A 14305-nucleotide genomic window follows, 5' to 3' on the forward strand; every position below is an offset into this window, starting at 1 on the left:
TGCAGAGTATCTCAGCTTTCTAAATATCAACTCTGTGGAACAAAACTCTTGCTGATGGAATGTATTCTACCCATTGGCATGTATCACTTATTAATTTCATCCAATGAGTCTGTAGCAATGAAACTAAAAATGTCTCAGCTATAGCTACGTGATTTCATTGAACAGTACGAAATGACCGTTGCATACTCAACACCAAAGAATGTCTTCCAACAACAAAATTTGATTTATTTAACAACTTTGCAGGTACGAACAAATTGTAATCACTAGCTAGTCACCGGTCGATATTTCGATACGAATTTCATGGGATGGGAGTAGATGTCTTTCGGTAGCAGTGCAGTAAGGAATAGGTGCGTAATCAATCCAGTAATTCCCCATATCCGTTTCTCGGCACCTATGAATGTGGGAACACAATATCCTCCCTTGAACTGTGTGTGTCGCTTATTTTCATTTCGGCAAAGTTCCTTCAGTGGAACGGTAAAACAGCTCTCCACTTCGTCGCTATTCAGTTTCAGCGATCGAATGTCGAATTGATTCACAAAACCTACGATTGGCATTATTGACGGTGGTCGAGCTGGTACGATCATTCGACCAGTTCCATAAATTTGAATTTGCTGGTTCGGAATGCCAATTTCTTCCTCCGTTTCACGAAGTGCACAATTTTCCCATGACTCGTCCGCATCGCGTAAGCCACCCGGAAAGGAAACCTGACGAACGTGCTTGCTTAATTTGGCTGAACGCACTGTATACAGTAAACTAAGCTTATCGTTATGTGTGCACAGCGGAATCAAGACGGCAGCTTCTGTGTCGTATTGTTTTTGCGATAATTTGACTTGCGGAGCCGATTGCATTGATTTGATACACCGACGAATGTTATCTTCGCTACAAATTGATTCTATGTTAAAATGATTCGAATGATTGCCGGTCCTGCTATGCAGACATCTGCATGATAAATTCGTGGCCTTTTTGGTGGTAATCCTCAACATTTTTTTATTGAAACAAAACTAAAAAAGACTTCAAGCAGAGGAACCTTAAACTAACTTAAAGAGAATGGAAAAACGTAAACATCCGCGCATAGGTACTTTGACAGTGATATTTGAAAGTCAGCTGATCGTATACACGAATCACGCGAGTACGTTCAATAGAATGGTTCCAGTACTTTTATTCAAAGTGTTTGATAGTGTTTTCAGTAAAAAAATTTACGCGACCTGCGCTCGTCCATAGATGGTAGTACCGGTGTTAAAGTCACAAACGTCACATAGAACACCAACAACAACATGTCAACGTTGCACTTTTGATTTGTTTGGGGTTTTTCTTGATAAAACTGATGAAAAAGATTAATTTCGAATAATTTATTTAAAGACATGAAACAATAATTAGATAGATTGCGATATAAACCATTGCCACAATGCATATCAAAGGTAAAATAGTGATGTGCGGCAGATAATATATGTGATTCGTGAAGAGAGTTTTCCCATACCGGTATCGGGTCAATATTACTGAGTTTTGTCGCAAGTTTAATTACTTAATCGTTTTAAGTTTTATTGTACTGGTTTTATGGCTAATTGTTTGCGAATTTGTCATCCACTTTTTTGCTTGAGTGTAACAAATACTACTTTGCGTCGCCGAAATTCGTTTGTATTTTTCTCTTGCTACACTCTTAACGGAAACATATATATTTACATCCTGAATGATAATATACCAATTGTTTGTGCTTCAAACATTTGATAACCGGACAGATGATTATCTGTTCGGTGAAGCGTTGAACGCAATTTTGTTTTTCGTTTTTTTTAAACTATGAAATCAACTCGTTACAGCGAACCAGAACTCTTTGAAATACATAAGCTTGATAACATTAACGCTACAAAATGCAGTACTGGGACTCAGCATGCGATATGGCCGTACCAGATCCGGCGACATGTTCCTTAGTTCGACAGGTACACCATTTAGTTTTGGACATTGAACAATTGAATGAATATCCGTTTCTTCTAATCGGATTAGCGGTCGTCATGTCTGAATTCGTGAAATTGCTGACTTGCCTGGTGCTGGTATTTCATGAAGAGGGTCAAGATGTGAACCGTTTCGTGACCGCATTGCATACAACCATTGTAAAGAATCCAGTGGACACATTCAAAATATGCGTCCCATCGCTGGTGTACATTATCCAAAATAATTTACTTTATTTATCGGCATCGCATTTGGATGCCGCCACGTATCAGGTAAATTTGTAGGTCAACGTTTTAATTAATCGAAAAGCATTACGAATGTACGTTGCTATCGTAGGTGACGTATCAATTGAAAATTTTGACAACGGCAATGTTCGCTGTTACGATACTGAAGAAGAAATTGCTGCAACAACAATGGGGAGCACTGGTGTTTTTAGTTGGTGGAGTGGTGCTCGTTCAGTTGGCCGATTCGTCAACGCCGCAACAATCCGTTAGCGATATGCCCGAACAAAATCGTTTGCTTGGATTTGGTGCTGCACTGGGTGCATGTGTTCTATCCGGCTTTGCCGGCATTTATTTCGAGAAAATGTTGAAAGGGGCCGACATATCCGTATGGATGCGTAACGTTCAGTTAAGCTTACTGAGTCTGCCGTTCGGACTGCTCACTTGTTTCAGCAACGATTTCCGATCGATCCGGCAAAACGGATTTTTTATCGGCTACGATCTGTTCGTGTGGTATTTGGTGGTTCTGCAAGCCGGCGGCGGACTTATCGTTGCGATGGTTGTCAAATATGCGGACAATATATTGAAAGGATTTGCCACATCTTTAGCGATTATAATCTCATGCGTTGCCTCGATGTATCTCTTTAAGTTTAATTTGACGGTGCAATTTGCTCTCGGAGCAATGCTAGTAATAGTTTCGATATTTTTGTACGGTTACGAACCGCGTAAACCGAAACCCGTCGAAGATACAACCGAGACGGAACAATTTTTGCCGAAAGTTTGATTCAAATTGATGATGACGAACGTTAATGGTATTTGAAGCTCATATTTCTATCCTATTTAGTGCCAGTATTTTAGTTTATTATGTTATACACACACATTCAGTATGGATCTACCAACAAAATCTAAATTTCTTTTCGCTTTAAGCAATAATAAAATGCTAAGAACAGATTCGAGGAACCGTAACATTTAAGTCCGTTGAAATATCGATCCCATATCGAGGCATGTGGAAATTGCCGAAATGTTTTCTTTTTAGAACGTGTAGAAGAGGACATTGTGCAGGAACAATTTTTTTTCCCCGGTCATTGAAATTTATTTGTACTTACTTTAACTCCACCACTGCATAATTTGCAAAAATGTTTTTATGTTTGTTGGACAATGGAACTTTTTTTTTCGAGTTAAGACAAATTAAAAATGTTAAATTTAAATGTCGTGTGTTGGTTTTTGTTGCCGCGTGTGCCAATAGTGTGTATCCTTGGCATTGGAAAATTTTATTTGTCGAAAAACCGGCTACCACGAAATCTACCCGATCCAAATAATGGAACAAATAATGAACGAAGTGACTATTGGCACTTGGGTGCGAATAGTGTATAAGAAGACTATTGGCACTTGGGTGCCAATAGTCTATATGAATGCTATTGGCACTTGAGTGCGATTAGTCTATATGAAGACTATTGGCACTTGGGTGAAGGCTATTAACATAAAATGTTGTTTATGTTCGTTATTGTTTAAATGACAGTTAATGACATAATCAGAAGTTCGTCTTTATGAAGCGTAGGAACGCCTAAATAATTAACAATTTCTAAAATTGAGAGGCATTTTATGAAATTTGTCAACTGAAATCGAATCTTCAGTAAGTTAAGAAGCGCCATGTAACAACACCAAACTGTTTTCTGTATTCCGTATGCCTTCAATTTTCAAAAAAACTGTCGCCTGGCGTTCTTATATTTTCCGTCTAGAGGTGTTCTGCTGTAGCCTAATAAAATTTATCCTGTTACGATTAAGAACGTCTGGGTATTGGTTCGACCCTAGTGAATTTATCCTTTTACGAATAAGAACGTATGGGTGTTCGATTTATCTTTCCGAATTTATGCTTCTACGAAAAGGGACGTAGAGGTGATCTACTAGAAACTACAGAATTTCTACTTTTACGAATAGGAACGAAAGGTGGTCTGTTCAACCCTGGTGAATTCATCTTTTTACTAAGAGGAACGTAGATGTGTTCTGCTCTACCCTAATAGAAATTATCCTTTTACGAATAAGAGTTTATGGGTGTTCGTTCGACCCTAGGAAATTTATCATTTTACGAAGAGTAAGGTAGATGTGTTTTGATCGACGCTAACAGAATTTCTCCTTTTACTAATAGGAGCGTAGAGATGTTCTGTTCATGTTGGAATCGGCAGGAATCTGGGACATAAGTTCCAGTGAAATAACGATTTATGTAAAGAAAAGTGACGAACCAGAACCGTAATGAACCAGAACACGACAAACACACAATTTAGACTAAAGTTCCTATGATCACAAATTCGATGTGATTGCTAAGTTGATCTCCAACACTCCTCCTCAATCAGATCGACTTGATGAACTTAATTTTTCATCCTCCTTCTCAATTTATGACCTCCGAAGATACCATACCAAATTGGTTCTTTACATTAGTGTGTCCAATCAATCCTTCATTATATATTGACTGATGTTGTGCTTGGTTTTGCTACGCTTTGAACGACTATGCATCTTGCTATGCTTAGCTACGCCACGTCTCATAAATCTTCAAAATTCACCGAAATAAATAATGTCTCCAGTTGATCCTGACATTTAGATGTGCTGCTCTACCTTGCTATGCTGCTATGAATTCCTATGCTGCCTTGCCTTCCTATGCGAATGTATGTCGCTATGCCTTGCTATGCTTCTATGAAATTCTATGCCGCAATGCAATGCTACGCTTAGCTATGTTAATAATAGCTTCCACACGACTTGATAAACGCTCCTGGGCCCATAACCTGTTGGAATCGGCAGGAATCTGGGACATAAGTTCCAGTGAAATAACGATTTATGTAAAGAAAAGTTTAATGAACCAGAACACGACAAACACACAATTTAGAATAAAGTTCCTATGATCACAAATTCGATGTGATTGCTAAGTTGATCTCCAACAGTTCAACCCTAGGAATTTTCTCTTCATATTACATTAGATGATTTGACAAAATGAAACAAAAAATCAAAAATAATAGACCTACTTCAATAAACAATTTATCCTTTTACGAAGAGGAACATAGAGGTGTTCTGCTGCAGCCTAATAAAATTTATCCTTTTACGAATAAAAACGTCTGAATGTTCGTTCGACCCTAGTGAATTTATCCTTTTACGAATAAGAACGTATGGGTGTTCGTTCGACCCTAGGGAAATTATTCTTTTACGAATAAGAACGTAAACTTTTAAAAAATATTTAATTTTTAATTTAGTAACAAAATTATCAATAGTCTATACGAAGGCTGTTGGCACTGGAGTGGAATTAGTTTTGCGCCGCGCAAAATCTTATTTCGACATGAATTACACAAATCATCTTCCAATAGCATTCGTATAAACTAATTCCACTCCAGTGCCAACAGCCTTCGTATAGACTATTGGCACCCAAGTGCCAATAGCCTTCTTATAAACTATTGGCACCTAATTGCCAATAGCATTCATATAGACTATTCGCACCCAAGTGCCAATAGCCTTCTTATAGACTATTGGCACCCAAGTGCCAATAGCCTTCATATAGACTATTCGCACCCAAGTGCCAATAGCACGCGCCAATAATGAAAAGGAGAAAAGAAGCAGGAAAATGTCCAGAAATTGGGAAATTACCAAAAAACGGAAAATCGGTCCTTGCAATCGAGATCGAGAATTGAAATTGAAAAACTAGAAAATCGTAAAAACAGCGAAATGATGAGTGGGAAACGAACGAGCAGGGAACAGGGAATTCGAATGATTAGACGATAAAAAGGTGAGCATACAACGGGAAGCTAATCAAGATCTTGTGTAGGAAAATAGACAAAAAAAGTCTTGCCAATTGAAAGAAAACTTTCGCTCGCTTCGCTCGTGATATCGGGCTTTAAAAAATCATTAATCCGTTTACTTAATTTGGAATACGTTGAAATAGTGTAGCTTTAATCAATAAACTTTTACATACTACGTGCGTCGAAAACCTTACCTTTCATGTTTGAAGCGCTACTTTCGATTCCATATGCATGTAAAATCATTGCATAACTCGGGATAAAAATAAAATTCTCGCTTTATTGTGTTTATTGACCTCGGCAACGCCTCGGAAAAAAACGGAAAATCGGATTTGGAAACAGTAAGGACCAGTTATCGAATCGTCGTGACAGTTTCGTTTTCTTGGATTTTTTTCCGCAATGATAGCCTACACGTAAAACTAAAGGAAAGTAGTCTGTATAATAACAGAGATTTTCAATTTTAATTATAAGGCGACGAAAACCTTGTTATTTGTAGGTCGACTCTCCATACATTTTCTATGTCGAAATTTGGCTTATTAGTGAAAATCGCAATTTGTCTGATATATATTCTAACATGCTCATGCTCAATGATTACAAAATGCTTATCGATACATAACATAACTAATAAATATCAACAAGAATCGTAGGTAACCTATTAAAGTCAGGGCCTATTTATGAGAATTATAAGCAACACAATACTTGTCCATCCTCAAAATAATTGAAAGTATGTATTACCTCGTCAAAGAAATTACCTCAAAGAAAGAAAGTTACGTAGACGGTGAAAATTTCCATTGGAAACACCTTTGTTCCTAGGCCTAATATTTGACCTATTTTTAAGAAAAAAACTTTCTTGAAATTCCGGAGCGTGCCGCACTTACAAAATGGAACTAAATTGTATCGGATTAAATAGGTGGCTGGCTTTGCCCACAAGAATGTGTGAAAGTTGTAATGACGGAGCCGAAAGCGAATAAAAATCAAATATCAAATTCTGTTGTATACCTTTTCCTCGTCGCTTTATTTTCTAGAATCCCAACAAAAATCTCTTCGAGAAAAGTGTGACGCAGTCTTTGAAGTACAATTTCTAAAATGAATGATATCGCTAGAGTTGACGCTTTCAGCTTCGTTACGCAAAAATAAATTTTACACCCAATTTTAGTTCAAACAAGCTGGCTTAGTTTTTCTCATCATCTGCCAAATAATTTTTACCAAAAAAAATTTGACTGGAAACAACCAAAATTTTACCAAAAAAATCTGCGTCGCATGTGGCAGAGTGAGCCAAATAAAGTCCCAAATATTTCCTTTATTGTCACCCTCGAAAATGTCGTTGTAATTAATGTTGAACAACTTAATATGATGTAACGTACTTTCTAAAAGATTTGTAGGTTGATCTGGGTCCTATATTAGGAGTTATCTTGAGGTTTGGTGTTCTGGGAGGAAGCACTCTCAGAGATGTATAACAAAACAGTCAAATTGTATTTTGAAACTAAAATTCTTCGAAAAAATAGCTAAATCTCATGTAAAGTCTTTATCGATAAAAGATAATGACAATGAGGTGGTTCAGAAATAAAATGGGCTACTTTGGTCGGGTCCTTAAGTAGGGTCGCCTAAGCGTTTCTAGGTCTTTTTAACATATCTTGTGTATAAAAAATAATTTTATAAATAAATGAAATGTAAAGCGTTAGGTACTGCAATATCAGTAAAAAAAAAAATTGGGTGACTGGAGCGTATGGTAGGGCTCCAACAAAAAGCAGCTACTTGGCCCTAAGTGTTTTTTGCATCTAAATAGAGGAAACGTTCACTAATTTTTCTAGTTTTTGGTTTTATTTGTAAGGTATGGTCAAAACCAATTGAAAAGTGAAATAATTTTTATATGTGGTGACTAACATTATACATCAGCTCGGAGGGGGAGTTTGAGTTTATCTTTGCATCTTTGCACGTAAAAATGATATGCACCTATGTCCAAATGTTTATTTTGACGAGTTGGATTATGATCAGCGCCTTCATCTTAAAATCACAATCACCTTCTCGGCAAAATAAACATTTGGACACAGATGCAATGCATTTTATGCATATTTATTAAATAGCGGAACTGAATGGCTAGCTAAGAGTATTTTTGAAAATAAGTCGAGTATTATTCGACTGGCTTTCATGTTTTTTTTTTTTGACGTGAAAGATAATCTAACTCTGTGTTAAGTTACTAAAAATATAGGTGGAATTAGGGTCTTCGGGCTGAGCTGAGACCGTAATAGTACAGCCCTAAGTATTTTTTACGTACATATCGAGTAATATTTTTTTCTATATTCGCGGTTTCTTTTTTCATTTGAAAGGTAATGGAACGCTGAATCGACTGTTACTAAAAATACTTTGAATTTGGGTCTTCGGACTGAGGCAGTAATAGTAGACCTCATATATTTTTAGACCCGTACGAAGTACAAAGGTTTAATATGTCGTTTGTAACATGTTGAGTACGAGTAGGCAAAGTGTTTGCCTATGGTTCTAGATGACAAATCAGCAAAAAATGTCTGTCTATCCGTGAGTCGGTTCTCCGCATAACTTGAGTAAATCACAACCGATTTTAAAAATTCTTTTTTTCCTTTACTGATAGTGACAATATAGTAAAGCTAAGGTCGAAGATGTGCTATTTTGGGGCGCTAAAAATAGTTTTTCGCGTATTAATATCAGAATTATTTCACCAAAGTTCTGAAGTTGGAGCGTGTGAGCGTGTAGAGAGCTTCTCAGCCGTAGAATGAAAATTGTTTCTTTTGTATGGAAATCTAGTAAACCCGATCCTCTTCCATCCCTTTCCATTCTCTAACCCTTTCCCTAGTACAACCATTTTTCTTTCAACCCTTTCACTCTTTCAACCATTTTCCTGTTCAAACCCCTTTCGATCTTTTAACCCTTTCCCTCTTCCAACCATTTCCATTTTTCAGCCATTTCACTCTTCCCACCCTTTCCCTTTCAGAGCCATTTCCTTTTTCCAACCCTTTCCCTCTTTCCACCCTTTCCCTCTTCCCACCCTTTCCCTCTTCCCACCCTTTCCCTCTTTCCACCCTTTCCCTCTTCCCACCCTTTCCCTCTTCACACCCTTTCCCTCTTCCAACCCTTTACTTATCAACCCTATCACATATATACCTCGTTATGTTTAATCGTCTATGTTTTCATCCTGCACATCTTTCCCACGGTCTTTGGAAATAGTGATGGACACATTAGTGATATTTGGGTTCGGAACATTTATCGGATGATACTGTCCGTACCCTAAATACCAAATCACCGTCATCACATGACTGCAACAACCAACCGTCCGAGAACCAGTCTCGCACGTACAAAAATATTCATTTATGGTATTTCTGCCCGTTTTGGATTTGTCGACCAGTACAAAAATGTGATGATTTTTTGTGCTGCGGAATCTTGATTTCATATATGCTTTCACAAGCAAGGGTTCCTCTATGACGATACCAAAATCGTCATATTTTAATGTAGCTGTACGATGACGTGTATTTGGTTCAAACTTTTGTATCAAAAAAATTGAATCTTTTTGGTGTTGAGCGTAGTAGGACAATGCGTTGTTAATTTGGTATGGTCCAAGACTAATGGCATACAATTCAGCCATACTGAGCTTAGGAAACTCAAGCTGAGTATTGTTTTCTTCGTTGTCCAAAGCTGTGTAATTGAGGTCGACGTATGCTACTCTCACTTTCGCCAAATTATAATGTTCAACAACGTCCTTTAGTAAGTTTGGAACGTTCAAACGAGACTTCATTATCGTGGCAGTATCCTCATGTTCCTTGTCACTCAAAATCGGTTCATGAAATAAATTCAACAGAGCAAACGCAATCAAGAGAGAGTTAAAGTCGTGCGTCAGAGTGGCATTATGGGCAGGTAAGGCGAACAATTTGAATTTCTTTTTCAGTCGTCCAAACACCTGTTCGTTCACCCATCTGATTTTCGTGACAAATCTAGCCTTATTAGAATCAAGGGTATCCCGCTGTCCTGTACCAGGAACATGTGCAATGAACTCTTTTTTCTTTAGGTCATCCATTACATCGCGAAACCCGTTGTCGACAATGATTACATCATTTTTCTTCAAAACCGATAACGTATCCTCGTATCGAACGAGACAGTCCTTTAAAATCACCGCATCATTATGAGTTGCATCATATGGCCCCAAAACAAAAAACACATACCCATCTGGAGCGCAACCAACCATTGGTTTTGTTAACGGCATTTTCTTTTGCTCACTCCATAGTTGCTTTTGACCAGCAAAATTCTTTGATTTTTGAGCGAGTCTATAGGTTGCGTCAAAACAACAAAGCCCGTTTTCGTCTGATATATCGAAAAGGGCTTTTGCAATTGGAGTGTTATGGCGAAGAATCACATCTCGATCAGGACTGTTAAGGAAATGTGGCACAAAGTTTTGGAGTAGATCGTTTCTAGCGACAGTCATGTGGTTAGCAATTGTTTGATCTGAACAACCAAACAGAAAAGACAATTGTTTGTTTGTCAAAGATGTTCTCAATTTACATAACAGTACTGCTACATGCTTAGCCTCACAAGTTTTAATGTACGAGCAAACGATGTCGAATTGCGGCTTTTCGAAACCGAACCAGGAATGAAAGTCATCGTTGTCGATTCTACTCAGATTGTCGATGTCAAACGTATGATCATTTTTCAGGTTATGGTAGTGATCGAACATCAAGTCACTAACCATCTTGTGTTCTTCAGCTGCCACCTCTCGCGTTATTTGTTTGACAATGGGCCAATAGTTGTCAAGGCCGACATGATCAACGCACATCTGGGAACTTGGCATAACCAAGAACTTATAGTTCATTAACAAAAAACTGCGAGTTTTTCTTGGCACTGAAACCATTTTCTCTGTTATCTTGCAACCGAACGTACAGTGTGTGTGGGAATGAATCCCTTTCCTGTAGATGGACAGGTCAGGCTCGTCGTTCAAAGCTAGAGACACCACTACGTTATTGTGGTGCATATCGTAGCATGATTTGCATATTTTGCTCGATGGGGGAATTTCAGGAACCTCGTCAAGCTTACGTTTTTTGGCATTGTATTTCTGTCTCAGATTGTTAACGGCAGTTAGAGACAGAGATTGGGCTGCATAGAACTTGGTATCCTTCGACCGTTTTTGATCATTACAACCAAGGCAATAGATTGGCATATTTAAAGTTCGACAAAATAAAAATAATTAAAAATTCTTAAATTCAGTAAGAAAAGTACAACTCCCACAATCGATAAGAAAAATAATGAAATTAACTGAAATAGAAATAATTAAAAATTCTTAAATTCAGTAAGAAAAGTACAAATCCCACAATCGATAGGAAAAATAATGAAATTAATTCAAATCGGACAAGTATCCGTTTACGTTTCGAAGTTCGACAAAATAGAAATAATTAAAAATTCTTAAATTAGGAAAAATAATGAAATTAATTCAAATCGGACACGTATCCGTTTACGTTTCGAAGTTCGACAAAATAGAAATAATTAAAAATTCTTAAATTAGGAAAAATAATGAAATTAATTCAAATCGGACACGTATCCGTTTACGTTTCGAAGTTCGACAAAATAGAAATAATTAAAAATTCTTAAATTCAGTAAGAAAAGTACAAATCCCACAATCGATAGGAAAAATAATGAAATTAATTCAAATCGGACAAGTATCCGTTTACGTTTCGAAGTTCGACAAAATAGAAATAATTAAAAATTCTTAAATTAGGAAAAATAATGAAATTAATTCAAATCGGACACGTATCCGTTTACGTTTCGAAGTTCGACAAAATAGAAATAATTAAAAATTCTTAAATTAGGAAAAATAATGAAATTAATTCAAATCGGACACGTATCCGTTTACGTTTCGAAGTTCGACAAAATAGAAATAATTAAAAATTCTTAAATTCAGTAAGAAAAGTACAAATCCCACAATCGATAGGAAAAATAATGAAATTAATTCAAATGGGACAAGTATATCCGTTTACGTTTCGAAGTTCGACAAAATAGAAATAATTAAAAATTCTTAAATTAGGAAAAATAATGAAATTAATTCAAATCGGACACGTATCCGTTTACGTTTCGAAGTTCGACAAAATAGAAATAATTAAAAATTCTTAAATTAGGAAAAATAATGAAATTAATTCAAATCGGACACGTATCCGTTTACGTTTCGAAGTTCGACAAAATAGAAATAATTAAAAATTCTTAAATTCAGTAAGAAAAGTACAAATCCCACAATCGATAGGAAAAATAATGAAATTAATTCAAATGGGACAAGTATATCCGTTTACGTTTCGAAGTTCGACAAAATAGAAATAATTAAAAATTCTTACATTCGGCAAGAAAAGTATTTTTTTTTTTAAATCGGCCAGATTAGTTGGCTTTGAAAAATTACGGTGATAATAGAACCAGCTATCGCAACGATCTAAGTAAGAATGCTTTGTTTGTATGCGAAACACATGCAATCAAAACTTGAATTTGTTTGCAAAAGCCAATGCTAATGCGATGATTTTGATTTTAATTTACGTATGGAACAAAACTCAACCACACAGCGATCTCGCATAATCACACAAAACGCACCCATACATGCAAAACAGTATTCAGTGGGTGCTGAAGTCAGTGCTACTGTGATGCTTTTTATTTAATTTTTAATTTTTCGTATAGAGTTAAATAAAAATCAATCACATAACGATCTCACATAATCATGCAACGAACGCTATTCACTATCAGTTATCAGTTATCAGAATGTTTGATGATGTAGATTCTCTGCCGTTACATCTAAGGCTCGAAATGTTTACATTTTTTTAAAGTATAAGAAGCGGTAGTGATTAAATCCGGTATTTACCGACAGCGACGACAACATTTTTCGTTTATGTTTTGAAGTTCGACAGAATAAAAATAATTGATGGAAACATTATATGCTGAGTATTATCCCAATTTAAATAGCGCTTCTACAATGCTTGACATTAGTATTTTTTTCAAGAGTATTTAAGATGCGGAATTGCTTATTTCTTTTATCTAAAGTTAGTTCTTTATGATCAAGCTTTAAAAAACGAAAATGATGGATGTTGTTATAGTAAATTACCATGTTATGGGTATGGACCTTCAACATTGGTTTCACTAATTTTGACAGGACCCACAGTGCTTGCTAAGCATGTTCACTAAGAAATATCATCAGTAGATGATCAAATTCTCAAATAATCGATATACTTGATTGTTTCTCTTCGTCGACAGAACATTCGATTGATATTGATTTGCGGGAAATATCGATAATCGATTGTCGGCGAATAATCGATATTTTATTAATCGATTGATTTATCGAACATGCCTAATTGCTTGTCAATTTTAATGAAAAATATTCTAAGATGTAGTGATGTTGCAGTGTAGTATGAATAATTATTTTTAAATAATTTTATTAAGTATGGGTCCTGTCGTAACTATTACCTCGCCCTACTCGTATTATCGTTCCCGTAGTATCTTTGTGTTTCAATTATAAAAAACATCGTGGGAGTGTACTTAATACAACTATTTAAAAAAAATTCTGCAAGACATTTGAATATTTCCCATTAAATTGCGAAGTCTAAGACCCACGGAAACTGATGAAGCAAAATAGGCCTGTTCATTTTACAGGAAGAGTCTAGAATTCATCTGGAATGGAGTTTATCTGGTTCGGAAGGCTAAAATATTGGACCCTTATTTTTTAGAATTTAAAAAAATAGTTTAGATGTGAAAGCTAGGCATTTGTACAAATGTACGAATGCATTGGTTAGAAGAGTAAAAAAGATATACACCACCATTCTCCTCTCTTCTAACCAACGCTTTCGCACATTTGAACAAATGCCTAACTTCCCACATTTAAACTATTTTTTTTTAAATTCTAAAACAATACATGTCCAATATTTTAGCCTTCAAGACCAGATAAACTCCATTACAGATGAATTTTAGACTCTTCCTGTAAAATGAACAGTCCTAATGCACAACTAATCTCTTCCCAGTTCATTACAACTTTCTATCCATCGTCTATTTTAGTCCAAGATGGCGACTGGCTGCCATTTTGTTGGGGAAATGAAGTTGATATTACTACCCTACGGTCATCTGTATCTTTCAAACCAAAAAAAAAGAAGAAAATATCGATCGAAAATTACTTGAATATCGGAGGAAAACGCAACGTTCACTGTACGGCTTAGTAGCTCATTTTTCACTCTCTCCGTGGACCGTCACTCCCAATGTAATGATACAATTTTGACAAACTTTTTTTGTTTGAACGGTGTGGTCTATAGCTTTTATAATTCATTCAGAATGCTGCGTAAAACCTGCAAAGTTTCATAGACGTATGTGAAAACCGTTACCAGCGACACC

General features: G+C 36.3%; 2 protein-coding genes across 2 annotated transcripts; one reads left to right on the forward strand and one right to left on the reverse strand.

The window, feature by feature from the left end:
• Positions 1 to 210: 210 nt before the first annotated feature.
• LOC119069879 (nucleoside diphosphate-linked moiety X motif 8-like) lies at positions 211 to 1086 on the reverse strand. The gene has a single exon (XM_037174055.1). It carries the CDS (start codon positions 981 to 983, stop codon positions 264 to 266), a length of 720 nt encoding a protein of 239 aa, XP_037029950.1. The 5' UTR covers positions 984 to 1086; the 3' UTR covers positions 211 to 263.
• A 116-nt stretch (positions 1087 to 1202) lies between these two features.
• On the forward strand, positions 1203 to 3337 carry LOC119069877 (UDP-N-acetylglucosamine transporter). Its single transcript, XM_037174052.1, has 4 exons — positions 1203 to 1418; positions 1815 to 1934; positions 1999 to 2216; positions 2281 to 3337. The coding sequence occupies exons 1-4, from the start codon at positions 1406 to 1408 to the stop codon at positions 2947 to 2949; spliced, it is 1020 nt and encodes a 339-aa protein (XP_037029947.1). The 5' UTR covers positions 1203 to 1405; the 3' UTR covers positions 2950 to 3337.
• Positions 3338 to 14305: the final 10968 nt, after the last annotated feature.

This window comes from Bradysia coprophila (assembly GCF_014529535.1).
Source record: "Bradysia coprophila strain Holo2 chromosome X unlocalized genomic scaffold, BU_Bcop_v1 contig_40, whole genome shotgun sequence".
NCBI lineage: Eukaryota > Metazoa > Arthropoda > Insecta > Diptera > Sciaridae > Bradysia > Bradysia coprophila.